This window comes from Acomys russatus, chromosome 6 (assembly GCF_903995435.1).
Source record: "Acomys russatus chromosome 6, mAcoRus1.1, whole genome shotgun sequence".
Lineage (NCBI taxonomy): Eukaryota > Metazoa > Chordata > Mammalia > Rodentia > Muridae > Acomys > Acomys russatus.
Genome location: NC_067142.1, coordinates 86356486 through 86374683, shown reverse-complemented (window position 1 = coordinate 86374683; position 18198 = coordinate 86356486). Strand labels below are relative to the sequence as shown.

Genomic DNA, 18198 nt, shown 5'->3' with positions numbered 1-18198 from the left:
GAAACAACTGGATAGACCTTAGGAATAGGGAGCCCCTGGTTGAATAGACCTAATGAGATTCTTTATGTGCTTGCCCATGTGTAGGTACATGTGTGTGCAGGTACATGTACATGTGTGCACACACATGGAAGCCAGAGGACAACTTTAGTGTCATTTCTCAGGAGCTGTCAACATGCTTTTTAGAGACAAGCAGATGAGGGCAACAAGCCATGGATCCACCCTTTCCTGCCCCCCTGGCCCTGGAGTTACATGTGTCTTTGAAGCCACACTTTTGGGGAAGAGTGAGTTCTGGGACTTGAGCTCAGGTCCTGTGCTTTCCATGCAAGTGCTTTGCCTAGTGAGCCACTACTCCAGTCTCCAACGTAGTGGAGGGGTCCTTCCTGTAAAGAGGTCAGGCTGACCAAGGTGTGGCTGGGCGAAGGGAATGCAATTAGGACATTAAGAGTGATCAGGTAGGGCGGGAGATCCCCCCTCAGCTGACTAGCAGGATTCTTTGCTATAACTGGGCAGTGCAGGCCAGACAATCATGAACTCCAAGGCAACATGTAGGGGCTTAGCGGAGCTCGAGAAAGAGAAAGTCTTTGTGTGGAGGATTTGCAGCTGCGTGGTACAGTCCTCTGTGAGACCTAGAACTCAATCAACCTCAGCCACGGCCAAAAGTAGTTCCCACTCCAGTTAGCCAGGGCAAGAAGTCCAAGTGTCCTGGTGCATTGGGAGGTGACTGAAGGAAAAACGAGGGCACAGCTGCTCTGAGGTATGGCTGAGGAAGGTCTAGACTGAACTTGGCCAGCACAACAGACTAGGCCGTGAGAGGATGCCAAGAGAGAGGAGAGAGGACAAGAGGACAGAGAGAGAACATGGGGACCAAGAAAGCAGGTGGCAGGTGGCATGGCTGAGTTACATGGAATCAGAGGCCCAGCACCTGGGAGGAGGGCTAGGGATGGGGGCACAGTGAGAAGAGCTGTGAGGAGCCACAGGGACCGAGTGAGGCTTGTCGTGGTCTCTTTGGGGCCTGACGGCGACTACTGAGGGCGGTGAAGTGTGTGTTTAGAGATGCTTGGAGAAATGGTTCTGAAAGTCTTCATTATAAAGGAAAACAGAAGTTGGAGCGGGGCTCGGGATGTGGTGAGCCGCTCTCCCAGCATGCACAGGTCGTGAATGCTAGGGCTGACGACCTTGCACAATGTACACAGCTATTGAACAATCGCGCGGTGTCTCAGTCAGATGCTTACCTTTTATGCGTCGTTTCAATGGTTTCAAATAAAACACCTAGTTTGGGTCATTTATTTCAGATCTGAATAGTTTTGTTTATTTTTTGGCTTCTTCTGAGAAGTAGTTCTATTGAAAATGGTTGTTAATGTTTCTTCCACACTAAACAAGTGGTGCACGTACAAATGCTAACTGCTAGGGACTCTGGGATGGCAGGAGTCAACCACATGGTGCTTGAAAGAACCAAGTAAAAAGATTCTTGTGAAATGCCTCAGCAGACACCACGTATTCAGACAAAGGCCGCTTGTCACCTTCCTGCATAGAAATGGAACTAGGAGGAGGAACTGACCGTGATGAACCAAGGCCTGTGGCCTCTCAAAAGCCCAGGGAAGAGGGCACACGCCTGAGCATCCAGACTCTCATAGCCCTGGGCCTTAGTCGCTCAGGGATGGAGAAGTGTCTGAGGACTGCCTGCACTGGGCAGAGGGTGAGGGGGTGTGGCCCTGCACTCCTGCGAGTCCAGAGTTCATCTCCATCTGTGAGCAGACCTGTTAGCCTTCTTACGTGTCCTACCTACGTCTACCATGTTAAGAGCCTGCTTTTAGCAACTGTGTTTAAATAATGGGTTCGCCGTAAACTTGGGAGTCTGTGTTGTGAAATGCACATGGCCGTGATGGTCGGTGTCCTTAGCAATGCCAGCGGCTTAGTTGGCTCCTTGTGGTGGGCTCCACAGCTGGGCACACCCATTCAGGGCCTGTAAAGCCATCGCTGCCCCTCTTGCCTCTTGCAAGTGCAACTTTGCCACATAAGGGCTCCTTGGCGTGCATGTTCATCTGGCCTGCAGCCACACCCCGTGGAAGTTTGGGGTTGTACCAACAATGAATGAGGTGGAGAATTCACGGGGTCACCTACAGTTTCCTGTCAGGGGAATCTTTGTAAACTTTTATTTTTAATGTACATTGGCTTTTGATTGCATGCATACCTGTGTGAGGGTGTTGGGTCCCCTGGAACAGGAGCTACAGAGTGTGAGCTGCCATGTGGGTGCTGGGAATTGAACCCAGGTCCTCTGGAAGATCAGCTAATGCTCTTTACCGTTGATCTTCAGTCCCCAGATCTTTGTATCTTAAACGATAGTGTTGGTATTAGTTGGAGTCCAGCTAGAGAACAGGGAGAGGCAGGTGCATCCCTCCAGCCATCGGCAGAGCTTCTCACGGCTTCTTCTTTCTCTAGGTATGTGTACATACCGCTGGGTGGGTCCCAGCATGGCCTCCTGGGGACACTGTTTTCTACCTCGATGACGTTTGCATTTGTGAGCTACTGGCATGGCAGCTATGAGGACCTCTGGTGCTGGGCAGCACTCAACTGGCTGGGAGTCACTGTGGAGAGTGGGGCCCGGAGGCTGCTCGACATGCCCTGTGTCCGGGAGACCTTGGTGAGCAGGAGCCATCCTTGCCTTTGTGGTAGGGGACAGCTGAGCAAAAAGGGACTGGCTGGGAGGGTGGTGGACACCAGGCTCGCTCTAATACGAGCAGTTCTTGCCAGACAGTTTCAAAGGCCATGTGTCTCTAAGAATCACTACTCGGGGATGGGTGGGGGAGGGTTCAAAACCAACCATGGTTTACATGAATGGCTGGCTGGTTGGATAGAGAAATTAATGGATATTGCAACTCTAAAAGTCTAGGCATTTATTATAGAAAAATGAAGAAATCAAGGCAAGAGTAAATAACAAAATTCACATTAGAATTCATTCTTTTAAGTATGTTTTTCTTGTGCATGCACACTCAGCACAGCCATTTATAATAAGTGCTATGGTGGTGTTTCAGCTGCCCCTCCACGCCAGCAGATCTGTGCAGAGCCCTAGTGTGGACACTTGGTGATGTGCCTAATTGCTCTCTTATTACTCACTTCAGTATGAATTGTATTTCTGTGGATCACATAATCAGGATGAGTTCTCCCAAATAAGACTATCAGGTTAGCAGGTTTCTCATGGTCACGGCTCATTCTGAGCACTCACACTTGCCGCCCTGTACACAAGACGTCAAGCTCTCTGTCCTCCCAGACGCCCTTGCCAGTCCTGAGTGATGCTGGCATTTTAACTTGTGGTAGAAGCTGCCCGTGCGCTAGCGTAGAAGACAGCTAAGGGGTAAAACCGCATTCTGTATCTATGGATAAGACTCGGAAATTAATTGAACACTTCCCTTCACAGATGTTTGAAGCCACCACACACATATTTTGCCTTGTAAATGTGGCAGGCAACACTTGAGAATCTCGTAGGAAATCAGTGTTTCTGAATATGAATAGTGTTCTGCCAACCCGAAGAATGACCCAAAAGGAAATGTGTCAGTGTCTGCTCTCGTGGCAGGATGCAAAACACAAAAGAGATTTCACTGGGATAAAAAAATGATTAATGTGGTTAAATTCTACCCAGTGCATGAGACCAAAGCAAATACGTTTTAGAAAATCATCGAGCTAGAACGAAAGCACTGAAGCACGTTTCACTAAAGACAGCCATAATACAGAAGGACGGTTATCTCCATAAAAGCAGACACAGGGCACACACAGCAAAGCAGCACATTGGGAGAAAGTAAGGGTGCGCACGCACATTCACAGACAAGCCCCTGGGGGCCGGAGAGACGGCTCAGTGGTTAAGAGCACTTGTCGCTTTTCCAGAGGACCTGGGTTTGGTTTCCAGCGCCCATAGGGATATTCACAACCTTCTGGAACTCTTGTTCCCGGGGGGTCTGACGCCATCTTCTGCTTCTGAGAGTACTTCACTCATACCCACAGACCTATAGTCGCACGTGCATGCACGTACACACACACACACACACACACACACACACACACACACACACACACAAAATTAAAATAAGTCTTAACAATAAATATTTAATAAATAAAGGTTTTATTTAATAATGGTGCTCAGCACCCAGAAGGCGAGAAATGTCTATGAATTCTAGTGATGGCAGCATCAGGCAGATGCCATACAAGGCCACGTCTTCAGGGTGCCTTCTTTTTCAAGACTGAATGTTCCTCCCCGAAACCTGGAAGCCAGGGGTTACCATGAAATTTAAAGGTTTCTTTCCCACTCAGCCTCGGGTACTATGTTTCCGTGTTCCTTCAAGAAGGCTCTAATATTAACCTTGAGCTGAATATGAGGCACTGTGGGGGCTCCGAGTCATGGACTTATGGATCTGAACTAAAGGGAGTAACCCAGCTGTCCTCTGTGACCTGTTGCTGACTAAACTACACTGAGCTGGAAATAAACCGAAGAGGAAAACTCGCTCACTGGAAGCTCTTGAGTACAGGATTTGCTACATTGTAGGGCAATGACCGTATTAGACATTACACCCACAATTCAGGCACCCAGGTGCATAATAACCTTACATATATTTTGGTGAAATAATTCTTTTATATATTACAAATATATCCAATTCACATATTTGTTAATATGATTTATAAAACCTTTCCAAAATATATCAGCTGTAGTTTGTCCTGGAAGCCTGGATGGTTGTTTATATTGATTTTCTCATTGTTGGGACAACAACAACTTGGGGAAGGAAGGCTGCTTTTGTGTCGCATTTTAAGGGACCCATCATGAGGACAAGGCCGGGCTGCACAGGAGCATGAGGCCGCTGCCTGGATGCTGCTCCTCTCAGCTCTTTCATCCTTTACATTTAGTCTGGCATCCTGGTCTGTGGGACAATGATGCCCCCTCACGTCCAGGAGAGGTCACCTCAGTTAGCCCAATCAAGAAACGAGGTTTGTCTTAGGGATTCTGTGTCAGGTTGACAGCCCATGTCAGCTACTATAGTGTTCGTGGCTGTAGAGCACAGAGGCCCCACTGTTTCTCTCAGTGTCTGAGTGGGCCTGGGGTTGTCAGTGCACACCTAACGCGTCCGGAGTTGTTTCTTCTCAGCTCTTCTTTCACTGTATACTGGAGTCTTTCTCATTGTTCTGTCTCTTATAATTTAGCAGAGAACCTGTTTTCCTTTGGCATTCAGAATGCATACCACTGAAATATAAAAATTAATTTACTTATAATTATTGGGGTGTGTGTGTGGGAGTCAGAGGACAACTTTGTGGACTTGGTTCTCTCTACCTTATCATGGTTTCCTTACAGTTGTATCTTCTGGAGGCATTTTCTCAGCTGAGGATTCTTCCTTTCAGATAACTCTAGTTTGTGTCAAATTAGGCAAGACTAGCCAGCCCATGCCTGCATGTCTGGTTCTGCACTATGTGCATGGCTGGCACTCACAGATGCCAGACAGGGGCATTGGATCACCCAGGACCAGAGTTTCAGGTGCTTGTGAGCTGCCAGGTAGATGCTGGGAATGGCACCCAGGTCCTCTGGAAGAGCAGCTAAGGCTCTTAACTGCTGAGTCATCTCTCTAGCCCCCATATTTTATTTAATTGATTTCAAGCTAGGTAGCTTAATTGTGGTTTCTGCCTGCCATGTTGAATAATACAGCTCTAGAACATACACTCTTTTCACAAAACATTCTTTATTTTATTGTATACATGTGAGTGGTTTGTCTGTATATATGCTTGTGTGGCACATTGCATTCAGTGCTAGAAGAAAGCATCAGATCCTCTGGGACTGGAGTTGCTGGTGGTTGTGAGCTGCCACGTGAGCGCTAGGAATTCCACACGGTCCTCGGAAGGACAGCAAGTGCCCTTAGCCATGGGACCCTCTCTCTAGCCCAGACTTCAGTAACTTAAAACCATTTTCATTAATGGTGCTGTGTCTTGTGGGTCCAGCTGGTTGCTGAACTTCTTTTTTGACTCCCTCCCTGAGCCTGTGTTCCCTCATCTGCAGATATGTGCTCTATTTTAATGGGACCATCACTTGTCAGCTAACTAGAAGCCAAAACCATCAGCTTGTCCTTCTCAGATAGCCGCTGTCTCTCCTGCCTCCTGCCTTGATCCTTAGGTCTCTTTCAGTCACTGTGTAGCCACTGGAACCCTCCAGATCTGTGCGGCTCTCAGTTTGTACCTGGTAAACAAATAGCATCTAATTAGCAGCTCTTCTATGTTTGCCCCCCTCAGTTCACCACCCTCCTCGCACCTCGCGATGGTTCTTCTAGAACTCCATCTCTCTTTAAAACCCCATTGTTAGGGAGAGATGGCTCAGTGGCCAACAGCACGTGCTGCTCTTGCCGAGGACCTGGGTTCAGTTCCCAGCACCCACATGGCAGCTCACAATGGCCTTTCTATAACTTGAGTCCCAGGGGATCCGTCACCCTCTTCTGCCCCTCAGAGGCACTCTTTATGTTTGCTGCACATACTTATCTCTTCATATGTGCAAAACACGCATACATGAAAAACAACTTTAAAAAATATGGCTCAACTGTGGTTTCTCATTTTATCAGAACGATGGTTTCTGAGGCTTGGCCCAGCATTGTCTTGAAGCCTGTCCAGCTAGCCCTTGCCCCTGCAAGCTGCACCCCCACACCCACCCTGCCCCTACCCCGCCCAAGCCACAGCTCCCTCACACAGGCTTCTGACCTGCTGAGGTGCCCTCTCTGCCCACCAAATCCTGATGCTTCAGACTCTGTCTTGGCAGGCATCTTGTTTGTGAGCCCTCTGCTGGCTCTCCTGGTTCAGGCAGGTCCCTAAGGACAAGTCATTTGGGACATCACATGTTCTGTTCTGTCCCAGCTGCTGTAGCTTAATGAAACACTTAGATGTTCAATCCTTGTGATGCTCACTGATCTAGGGAGGTCAGAGAAACAACATATAATGACATTTATCACTGTTGGCACAATGCTGTGTTGAGTGTGAAATAATGTTTTCTACTTCATTGAATAGAGTGGAAGAGAGAGGAAGGAGGGGTTTATACAGAGATGTGTACAACACAGGGAGCAGAGGAAGGAGGGGCTGTGCAGCGGTGAGGACAGCAGAGGGAGGAGGGGCTGTGCAGCGGTGAGGACAGCAGAGGGAGGAGGGGCTGTGCAGTGGTGTGTACACAGGGAGGAGGGGCTCTGCAGTGGTGTGAACAGCACAGGGAGGAGGGGCTCTGCAGTGGTGTGTACAGCACAGGGAAGAGGGGCTCTGCAGTGGTGTGAACACAGGGAGGAGGGGCTCTGCAGTGGTGTGAACAGCAGAGGGAGGAGGGGCTCTGCAGCGGTGAGGACAGCAGAGGGAGGAGGGGCTCTGCAGTGGTGTGTACACAGGGAGGAGGGGCTCTGCAGTGGTGTAAACAGCACAGGGAGGAGGGGCTATGCAGTGGTGTAAACAGCACAGGTTCCCTGCTGGAAGAACCTGGAAAGGTGGAGGCTATTGACCATTGTGCCAGGACATTTTTTTATTGCCGTGCAGATACTGATGGGTATATTGTTAGCAAATGCTGCTTTACTGCTCAATATAAAATGCGTGCATACACCAAAGAAAGGAGCAGGGAGATGGCACCTGTTGACGGCCTGCTGCTTCCCAGGAGGGTGCCAATGGCCCTGACTCCGAGAGGCACAAACCTGTGGGAAGCTGGCAAAAGACATTTTCACCAAGATCCCTCAGTGGTTGGAAGTAGAGGAGTTGCTGAGGCAACCTGCTCTTTCCTGACACTGCTCTCTAGGGAGCCAGACTGTGTGTTCAGCCTTGAACTCGCTTAGTTAGTGGTGGCAGTTGGAAACATCAGCAGATGACCTGGCTCTCTGCCAGCTGGGATCTGGTCTCCCCTTGGAGGGAGACCCTTCCAGGCTGCCTGTCACTCATTCCTATGCCGAGGTGAATCCAATTCCCCAGAAGTTAACCCACCTCAGCTCACTCCTGATTTCCATTTTATTGCATGATTCAAGTATGTCATCCTCCCTCAACCCCATCGCCTCTTCTTCCCAACAGCATCTGAATAAGACAACTCAGTCCTTTATAGAGCAGTGCCGTCTCTACTTACACACGTAACTCAGGAAACCACATTGGGCTATGGATGACCAATGCCGTCAGCACGGTGATGGGTGAAATACAAGCAGACAACTGCCTACCAAGGCCCAAGTGCCAGTCACACTGCAATGACTTGAGCCTGTGGGATTCTGAGACACAGATGCCAGCTCACTCAACAGAAAGCCTTTCTTAATGGTCAGAGGTCATGGCCCCAAGGTCCTCTCTGAGGGAATATGAAACCAACTGCATTTGTAGTGGCCGCTGGTCTGCTGCTCTCCTGCTTGCATCCATTGTAGCAGAGAGAGAGACCAGGTGCTCACTGGACACAAGCCTGTTGGGATCAGAGACTTCCCAAGACCGAGCCCACCTAGGCACAACAAACTTGGCCCTTCATCCTTAAATTTAGTATCTTTTCTGGGGAACACAGTGTCAAGCAGTGGAGAATCTCAGGCAGGTGTCACATGATCACTCTGTCCAGGCCTTTGTTCCACGTCTTCCTGTTTTGGTGCTGGTGTTTTGGCCACTGTGCAGTTGGGGCATCTCTCTGGTCAGCTTCAGCTATAAACAGGCACATGTCTTCCTGGCTTCTCATAAGGAGATCATCTTGGTGCCAGGTGATTTAGATTTTCAACACAAGAGGGTAGACTAGAGTGCATCTGTGTCGGTAACAAAGTGTTCTGTGTGGAAAAACTACCTTGTTTTCACAATATAAAAAGGTATGGATTGACATAACCTTGGCAGGTACGTCTCTGAAGAAAGGCCTAGTCTAGAAATGAAAAGTGGGGAGCATGTGCATGGTGTTTCAGATACATGGTAATGTTTGAGACTAAGAGAGGTGGAGAGAAGGGGATGAGGAGGGGGAAGAGAGGGGGAGGAAGAGGGAAGGAGGAAGGGAGGGAAGGGGAATGGAGTGGAGGAAAGGGGGAGGGGAAGGATGAAGAGATAGAAGATAAATCCACACTAAGTCTAGAACAAACCAATACTTAATAGTTGGGTGAAGAAGGGAGCCAGAAAGAGGGATAGACATTTAGGAGTGTTTTTGCGGAAACCAAGAAGAGGCTCTTTCCTAGAAGAAGAACTCGCTGGAGTAACGCTGTCCAAGGATCAGATAAAGGGGACTGAAGAGCCTTGGTTGAGGGCTAGCAGAAGCAAAGGTGGGGAGTGAGCTGCAGGCCTCTCCCTGCGGCCTTTGGTGTAGCTGAGAGGATCGCCATATGCAAGCCAGCTGAGGACAAAGGCAGGTGCTGTGTGCACTATAGCTAGAAGGAAGCTTCTGCATCCATGTTCATGAAGAAGGAGTTAATGTGAGCTGTGGTCCCCAAAGAGCTGGGCCTGCGAGGACCCCGAGGAGTGAGGAGTGAGAATAGCATTGGGATGGCCAGGAGGGAGGAGAAGCCTGGCTCTGTCACACACAGCTTGAAGTTGGGAGCCTGGGTACTGTGTTGAAGTCTAAAGGCTGACATGACGTTGGGAGAAAGGTGACAGGAAAGACCAAAAGGTCTCTGTGTAAAGAACTTGAGTGCTATAACTTAAAATTCTGGAAATGCAAAGTCCTTAACCAAACAAGTGTGTTAAATTAACGTATTAATTAGAGCAACATGCTGGGCCAGCTCCAAGAGTGAGAGCAGGCCTGTTCTTACAAACACCATGCTCCTTGGCAGGTATGGCCAGTTGCTGCCCTCTCCGTGTGGTCTCCTCACCATGGCATCACTAACAAAGCTGTGCGAACCGTTGCCTGTACATTTTCTTCTCAGTGGGAGTCTGAAGCCCAGGGCTTACCCTCTCTGGTCTGAGAGGTTGAACTCTGAAAACAATCCCGCTTTCATCTCAGCTACCTCAGTCTCCTCAGACTCCCCTTCGCCAAGGCTACCCTGGCGCAGAGTCTAGTTTGCTTCAGCTCCTTTTCCCACCAGCTCAGTCAGCTGCAGTGGGACGGATCCCCCTGCTCTGCTCACCTGCTCTCCTGGCACTGCTGTCCCAGCTGAGAGCACAGCGCAGACTCACAGACCCTCTGCCTCTCCACAGAGGAACTTGGGAAGAAGAAAACCCCTTGCAGCACACCCAATGAAGCTCTCTGGGTTTCCTCCCTAAGGCTGGCTCTCTTCCCCGACCCCCCAAAATCATATTATCCACTGAAAACAGCAGGGCTGGGGCTGCCAAGATTCCTGTTCTTGGGCCCTTTGCTTGTTCCCCAAATAAAATGCTCATACTAAGCGCAGTATATTTTAATGATTGTGTTTATATATGTGTTTATATATGTGTGTGCTGTGCCTATGTGTGTATAGCATGTGCGAGTGCTCATTTTAAAGCTCTGAGAAGGCACACAGTATAGGACTTCTAAAATAAAACCCTCCTAAAGCGTCTCACATCCCTCCAAAGACCTAGAAATAAACTCCGCTTAAAAAAGCACGCGGAGCAGCTGCTGGCCTTGTTTGAGATGAGCTGGGCTGGCGGCCATGTGCCTGCGACTACCCACACAAAATGAAGAACGCACTTTAAGTTAGTCCCGCTTCCTCTGCTGTTGGCCCTGTTCGTGTAGCAGGTTGGAGTCGAGGACAGATGACCCCTGACTGTGTCTCATGAAGGTGACAGATGGTATAAAAGATGCAGGGCTGCACCAAGCTGCCTGCGCTCTCCAAAGTGACGGTGCTGGCATAATGCTCTGTTGTTGCCGACCAGGCTGGCCTCGAACTCACAGAAATCCCCCTGCCTCTGCCTCCCCAGTGCTGGGATTAAAGGCGTTGCCTGGCATGCAAGCATGTTCTTGTCGTGTTAGGTGAAGATGAGGAACGAGCCATACGTGTCCTACGGTTTACTTGTGCTTGCACAGGAGCACAGAAAACCAGTCAGAGCCAGTGATGGAAGTCGCTGCTTCTCGTCTCTTCAGGGGACGTCACCTCCTCAGTGAACCTGCTGTCATCTAGTCAGAGGCGACGGCAGGGTGGACTCTCCCTCCAGAGGCTTTGCTTGGCTGGCCTCATGTCTCATTTGTGCTAGAGAGCGGAGAGTGGGGTTGTCATTCTGAGGAGCATGCTAGCACAGGGCTGTTGTAGCTACCATCTCTTGTTGATGAGCAGACGAGATGGACACTGTCTGGGCTCATTCACAGTGTTAATACTTAATAGTATTATGTAGGTTCTGGGGCACCAAACTCAGGTTGTATCACTTGCGTAACAAGCACTTGGCCCTCAGAGCTCTCTCTGCAGGATCCAAAACTTGGAATTTAATCATAGTTCCACACAATTGTGGATGAGGTAACTAATCTGAGAAGTCAGGTCAAGTGAAGTGGGTTCATACAGGCCGTTAGTCACATGCGGCTTAATGACAATGACGGAGAAGGAGGTGTTTCATAATGATGCGTACTTTATAGTGTGAACTTGAACAAAATGGCTGTCATGTCCCCAGGTGATAGACTCTTAGGGGACCACCACAGTGTCCGCTGGCTCTACCTGACGGAGGTGGTGTTATTCAATACGGAGTGTGTTGTCACAGGCCTCACACCCCCAGCTCCCAAACAACAACATTGAATTCTCTTAGTTTCCCCCTGATAATACAACCATCTTCCTAAAGTCTACACTAACTCACCCTTTACTTTTGACTTATGCATGTGATGGCCTTCCGTGTGAGACTTATTCTGCCTTTGCTCAGCACCAGTGTTTACGTCGTCATCATAGAAGTCACTGCCAGGACACTGAAACACTGTTCGCCCACCTGCTCCCAACTCGGCTTGCGTTCTGTTTGCTGGTCTGACCAGGTTCCCATCACTTCTTTCCAGACTCTCCTCAGGAGAAAAATCCCTCAGATAGAAATCCACATGGTCAGAGGCACCTGCAGGTCTGTCAGCTGACTTCTGGAGAGCCTTCCTGACCTCTCACCTCCTCTTTCCACGGGGATCACTGCACTTCAGACTTGCTGTCTATCAGATGTCTGACGTTCTTCCCTCTGTCTCCTCCTCCTCCATACAAACCGTTTCCTGTTGCCCTGGGCCAGCTTGTCACCCCTCTGCTCACGCCCTGCTGTGTGACTTGCTGGAGCACATCTTTCTTTCTTTACCATCTTTCTTAGAAAAGGATCATTGGAAACACATTTTAGAGACCCTTTACATCTTAAAAGGTATCTTCTTTTATCCTCGCACAGTTGATGTCTGATAAGGGGCTTTATCTTACAAAGTAATTTCTCTGGAAATTGTTGAAGATACTTGTCTTGTGTCTTGTACTTTTACTGTTGGGAAATGACATTTCTCTTCTTGTTTCTTTGTATATGCTCTGGTTTTGTTCTTGTTTTTGTTTTTCTAGAGGCCTTGATGAGAACATTTTCGATGTTCTCAAATTTCATTGAGCCTGTCACCTCCTTAGTTCGAGTGTCCCAGCTGCAGTTTATCTGGGGTGGGGGACTTGCTAGATAGTTTTATGCCAACTTGACACAAGCTAAAGTTATCTGAAAGGGGAACATCAATTAAGAAAACACTTCCATAAGATTGGGTTGGAGACAGGCCTGTAGGCCATTTTCTTAATTAGTGATTGATGAGAGTGGGCTGGGCCATCCCTGGGCTGGTGGTCCTGGGTTCTATAAGAAACAGGCTGAGCAAGCCATGAGGAACAAGCCAGTGAGCAGCACCCTCCATGGCCTCGGCATCAGCTCCTGCCTCCAGGTTTCTGGCCTGTGTGAGTTTCTGTCCTGACTTTCTTCAGTGATGAACAGCAATGTGGAAGTGTAAGCTGAATCAACCCTTTCCTCTCCAACTTGCCTTTTGGTCATGCTGTTTCTTTGCAGCAATAGAAACCCTAACTGTGTGGGTGTGGGATAGGAGGGTGCCATGATCATTGTCCAGCTCTTTAATAAGCTCCCTAGTTTTTTTCTGTGTGATATGTGTTCACCATGGTGTGTGTGACGTGGCTGTGTGTTTACCATGGTATATGTGGAGTGAGTGTGTTCACTATGGTATGTGGAGTGGGTGTATAGTCATCATGGTGTGTGAAGTGGGTGTGTGGTCACCATGGCGTGTGTAGAGTGGCTGTGTGTTCACTGTGGTGTGTGTGGAGTGCGTGTGTGGTCACCATGATCCCTGTGGAGTGGGTGTGTGGTCACCGTGGTGTGTGTGGTCACCATGATCCCTGTGGAGCGGGTGTGTGGTCACCATGGTCCCTGTGGAGTGTGTGTGTGGTTACCATGGTCCCTGTGGAGTGTGTGTGTGGTCACCATGGTCCCTGTGGAGTGTGTGTGTGGTCACCATGGTCCCTGTGGAGTGGGTGTGTGGTCACCATGGTCCCTGTGGAGTGGGTGTGGTCTGCCGTCAGTCAGTCCTTCTCTTGATAGAATTATCCTGTTGCTGAATTTAAGTTTCTCATTTTCTGTCCTTTGCAGATGGAGCTTCAGTGAAGCTTCCAATTCAAGTTCCTCACCCATATGTGTGAACATTTCTTTAGGGCAGATATCAAGAACAGAACAGAGCAGGGGCTGTCAAACTCTCTCTTGGTTATATCTGGCCCACTGTCCTGTCTGCTGTTGGATGGCCTGCAGCTAAAACTGTTCCAACCCCGCCCCTTGCACACACACCCATGGCCATGAAATACAGATAAATATCCAAACATGGATGATCCATTTTTAGGCTCTCTATTCTGTTGCATTGCCCTAGTTGATAATCTCTATTTTAAATTCTAGGGTTTTATAACATGCTGTGTTTCCTCATAGGCAAACATCTTATTCCTCTTTTGATTCTTTTCCAGAATTTAATTGACTATTTTTACTCTCTCTCCCTTCCTCTCCTCTCTCTCCCTCCCTCCCCCCCTCTCTCTCTCTCTCTCTCTCTCTCTCTCTCTCTCTCTGTCTGTCTCTCCTCTCTCATTCTTCTCTCTCCTCTCTCTTCTCTCTGTCCTCCTCCCTACCCCGTGTGAGTGTTCAGGTGCATGCACACCACGGTGAACATGTGGACATTGGAAGACAACTTCATGTCCTTGCCTTTCACTTTCGCTTGTTAGTGCTCTTGAAACAAAACTCCTAAGCTGAAGTAGTTTATAAACAACAGAAATCTGGGCTGGGGTATGGCTCAACGGGTGAATGCCTGCTCTAGGAGTGTGAAGACCTGAGTTTGGATCCTCGAACACCATGTAGCTGGATGCAGTAATGGACACCTGTAACCCTAGAGCTCCTATGCCAAGATGGAGGCAGAGGCAGGAGAATCCCCAGAAGCCGGTCAGCCCACCTGGCTGGCAGCAAGCCTCTGGCTCAGTGAGAGACCGTGTCTCAAGGCTCTAATGTGGAGAGCTAAGATAAAGATTCCAGTTGTTTTTCTCTGATCTCTGCATGGGTGCACACTTGTGCACACCTGCAACTTACATGCATGTACCACACAGACACACAATATGGAAATTCACACACACACACACACACACACACACACACACACACACACACAGGAAAGTCTATCCTCTGTTTCCAAGATGGCACCTGATCACCTTTCCCAAGGTCTGAGCTCTGTCCTCATGGCAGAGGGGGTTCCATTGTCCTTTTGATAAGACCTTGATATACTCCTGAAAGTTGACCCCTCATTTCTTAATCACTTTCCAAAGGGCTGCTTCATACCACTGCTGTGGGGTGCAGTGTGATGTGGATTTTGGAAGGCGCACCATCCTCAAGGCTCACCAGCACTATTTACTCAAGCCCTGCGTGTTTCTGACATTTGTGTTTCTGATGTTTCCTCTGCTTTTTGGACTCCTGGTTTCTGGAAAGCTGGTGATTTTTGTGTTGAATTGATGACTTCATGTGTCTTGCTGAAATTGGTGTATTAGTTTGTTTCTTTGTGGTTGCCCTGGAAGGGTAACCATGTCATCCACATGTCCTGAGAGCTCCGTTCCTGCCAGCAGTTATAGCTCTTGGCACATCCAACAGTCCAGCTGCACTAACGAGGCCATTCAGTGCCATTCGGGCTAATGAGATAGGGAAACAATGCCCTTCCCTCTCCAGGCGGGTGGGCCACAGCACCTGGGCCAGCTGCTACATCATATTCTTCTGTTGGAGCTTTGTTTTTTCCTAGCCCCCTAGGACTTCATATTGCACACGACTAGTTTTGATTGCTGCTGTGTTGGCATCTATTGAGTGACCACAGGATTATTATTTTTATTTAACAAGTTAGATGGATTCTCTGATGTCCTATTCCAGCACAAACTTTTTTTTTTATCATCTTAGTTAGAGTTTCTGTTGCTGTGATGAAACGTCATGACCAAAAAGCAAGTTGGGGGAGGAAAGGGTTTACTTGGCTCACACTTCCACATCGCTGCTCAGCACCAAAGGAAGTCAGGGCAGGAGCTCAAGCAGTTCAAAGTCCTGAAAGGAGGAGCTGCTGCAGGGACCATGGAGGGTGCTACCTACTGGCTTGCTCCCCAGGGCTCGCTCAGCCTGCTCGCTTACAGAACCCAGGACCTCCAGCCCAGGGATAACACTACCCACAATGGACTGGGCCCTCTCCCATCAATGACTAATTTAGAAAATGTATTACAGCTGGGCCTTATGGAGGCATCTTCTCAATTGAGTTTCCCGCCTTTCAGATAATTCCAGTTTGTATGTCAAGTTAACACAGGGCTAGCCAGCACATGGAGAGTAGTTTTAAGCCATTCTTTTTATTTGCTTCTACTTAATTTATAATTTTTAAGGAACTTGTGCACCGAGGCCACCTGTGTATACGTTCTTTGTTCTCACGGCTTTGGCCAGATGCATTATTCTTGGATGTACTTTTTCGGTGTTTCTGCTTTTCTATTTGACATCTCAGGTCATTTATTTTTTTCAAGGTAACAACTCTCTCCACTGAGCTCTCCCAACATATTGCTGTGAAGGCAACAGAGTCTTCAAAGTCCCCATCAGCTTCTTTTAGTGCTTGTGTTTTTGCCTGAGTTTGACCATAATTGCTGAAGCTCATCTATTCTTACTGAAATAAAAGCTTTGGCTTTGACTGGAACTTTAGATTTTGACGCCGTGTTTGTTTCTTCTAAGTCTTTCTGACTGAACCTCAGTCAGTGAGTGTGGCCCTTGTGACTGTGTCATAGAATGCCACTGCCTCCAGCACAGGCTCAGTGTGATCATGTCTCAGATGTGCTTGAAAATCACATGGATTCTCTTCTGCACATCTGCCTGATAGACCAGGCCTATTAATTTTTTCATTGTAATAAGCTAAACGTGCAGTATAACTTACCGTTTAATCACCATTAGGCATAAAATTCAGTGGTATCATGTCCATCTACATTGTTGTATAAATACTATGTCATGAATTTCCAGAGACTTCCATAAGCCACGCTGTTCCCACTAGGCAATCCCCGGCAGCCACTGTTCTGCATTCTGTGTGACTTCAACTGTTTCGAGTGTCTAATTCAGCCAGTGTGTGTCCCCTTGTGTCCAGCATGTTCCACTTAGCTTACTGTTCCCTAAGCTTCATCTGTGCTGTAGTATCAGAATTTCTTTTTTAAAGCTGAGTAATATTCCATTATATTAATACGCTACGTTTTATTCACTAATCTACTGATAGGTATTTGATTGGTTTCTTGGGGTTTTTTTTCCTTTTAAACATCTTTGTGTGTCCATGTGTGTGCACTAGTGTACAATATGTGTATGTATATGTGTGCGTTTATATGTGGGTATATGAGTGCTCAGGCGCGTGGTGCTTGTTTGGAGGTCAGAGGACCACCTTATGTGCTTTCCATCTTGCTTGAAGCAAGATTCTTATTTGAAGCTATGTTCAACAGGTTAGATAGTCCTGGGCTAGATTTTTTGTTTTTGTTTTTTCAAGACAGAGTTTCTGTGTGTAGCCTTGGGTCCCTGGACTGGCTTTGTAGACCAGGCTGGCCTTGAACTCACAGAGCTCTGCCTGCCTCTGCCTCCCAAGTGTTGGGATTAAAGGCGCGCGCCACCACACTCAGCTGGACAGGCTAGATAGTGTGCGAGCTTTTGGGGGCTTCGCCTCTGTCTGCCTCCGGTTTGTCAAGCTCACCAGGACTACAGGGGTGTGGCTTTTACATAGGTTCTGGTATCTAATCTCTCTGCAGGCTGGTACTTTACAGCCCTGGCCTCTCCCTGCCCATCATTTGTGCTGCACCTGCCATTGCTCATGTGAATGAGCTGCTATGACCATTAATATGTAAACACCCGAGTTACTGCTTCTTAGAAGTTTCAGTAGAATGGAGGGGTTGTGGTCAGACACGGTGATGTCACGTTCACTGTTTGAGGATCCATGCAGCATTTTACAAAGTTGATGTAGCATCCCACATTCTTACCAACAAGATGACTCTACAGCCTCAGCCACACTTGCTATGTTCCTGTGTGTGTGTGTGTGTGTGTGTGTGTGTGTGTGTGTGTGTGTGTGTGTGAGAGAGAGAGAGAGAGAGAGAGAGAGAGAGAGAGAGAGAGAGAGAGAGCACACCTGGCACGTGTCATGGCACCTGTGTGGATGGAGAACAGAGGAGAACCTTGGGTGTCAGGTCTCACCTTCCACTTCACTTGAGAACAGAATCCATTCCTTGTTTGCCATGGTGTGCACCTGTGAGTGCCTGGGGAGTTGTTTTTGTTTGTTTCCATCTCCTGTCTCACTGTAGGGGTGACTAGTTTACAGACACATACATACCAGTGGACACAACTTTAGAAAGGTTCTGAAAATTCAAATCCTGGGCACCACGCGTACATGGGAGGTGCTTTCTTTATCCACTGAGCCAGTCCTTTCTCTTCCTCCTCCTCCTCCATCTCCCCGTCTTACTCCCCTCCCCCTCTTCCTCCCTTCCCCCTCTTCCTCCTCTTTTCTAAGATGGCATCATAGGAGGTATGAATCAATATCTTCTGGTTTTGATTTGTGCTTTCCCATGATTATTAGCATTGAGTGACATTGTCTGATTACTCGGAATTTGTATTATTGTCTGGATAAATGCCACTCAAGCTCTTTCCATGTTTCAGGGGTTCTTGATTTTTGTTGTTGTTGAATTGTAGGTGTTCTTTTTGTTTTTTTGTTTTTTGAGACAGGTTTTTCTGTGTAGCTTTGGCTGTCCTGGGCTCGCATTGTAGACCAGGCTGTCCTCGAACTCACAGGGATCCACCTGCCTCTGCCTCCCAAGTGCTGGGATTACAGGCGTGTGC

The 18198-nt window shown here is 48.2% G+C and overlaps 1 protein-coding gene across 1 annotated transcript in view; it reads left to right on the top strand.

The window, feature by feature from the left end:
• The window catches only part of Hhat (hedgehog acyltransferase), a 228083-nt gene that overhangs the window by 164621 nt on the left and 45264 nt on the right, over positions 1 to 18198 (top strand). The window contains exon 9 of the mRNA XM_051148158.1: positions 2440 to 2641. Coding sequence (XP_051004115.1) covers positions 2440 to 2641 — 202 coding nt within the window. The remainder of the gene's footprint in view (positions 1 to 2439; positions 2642 to 18198) is intronic.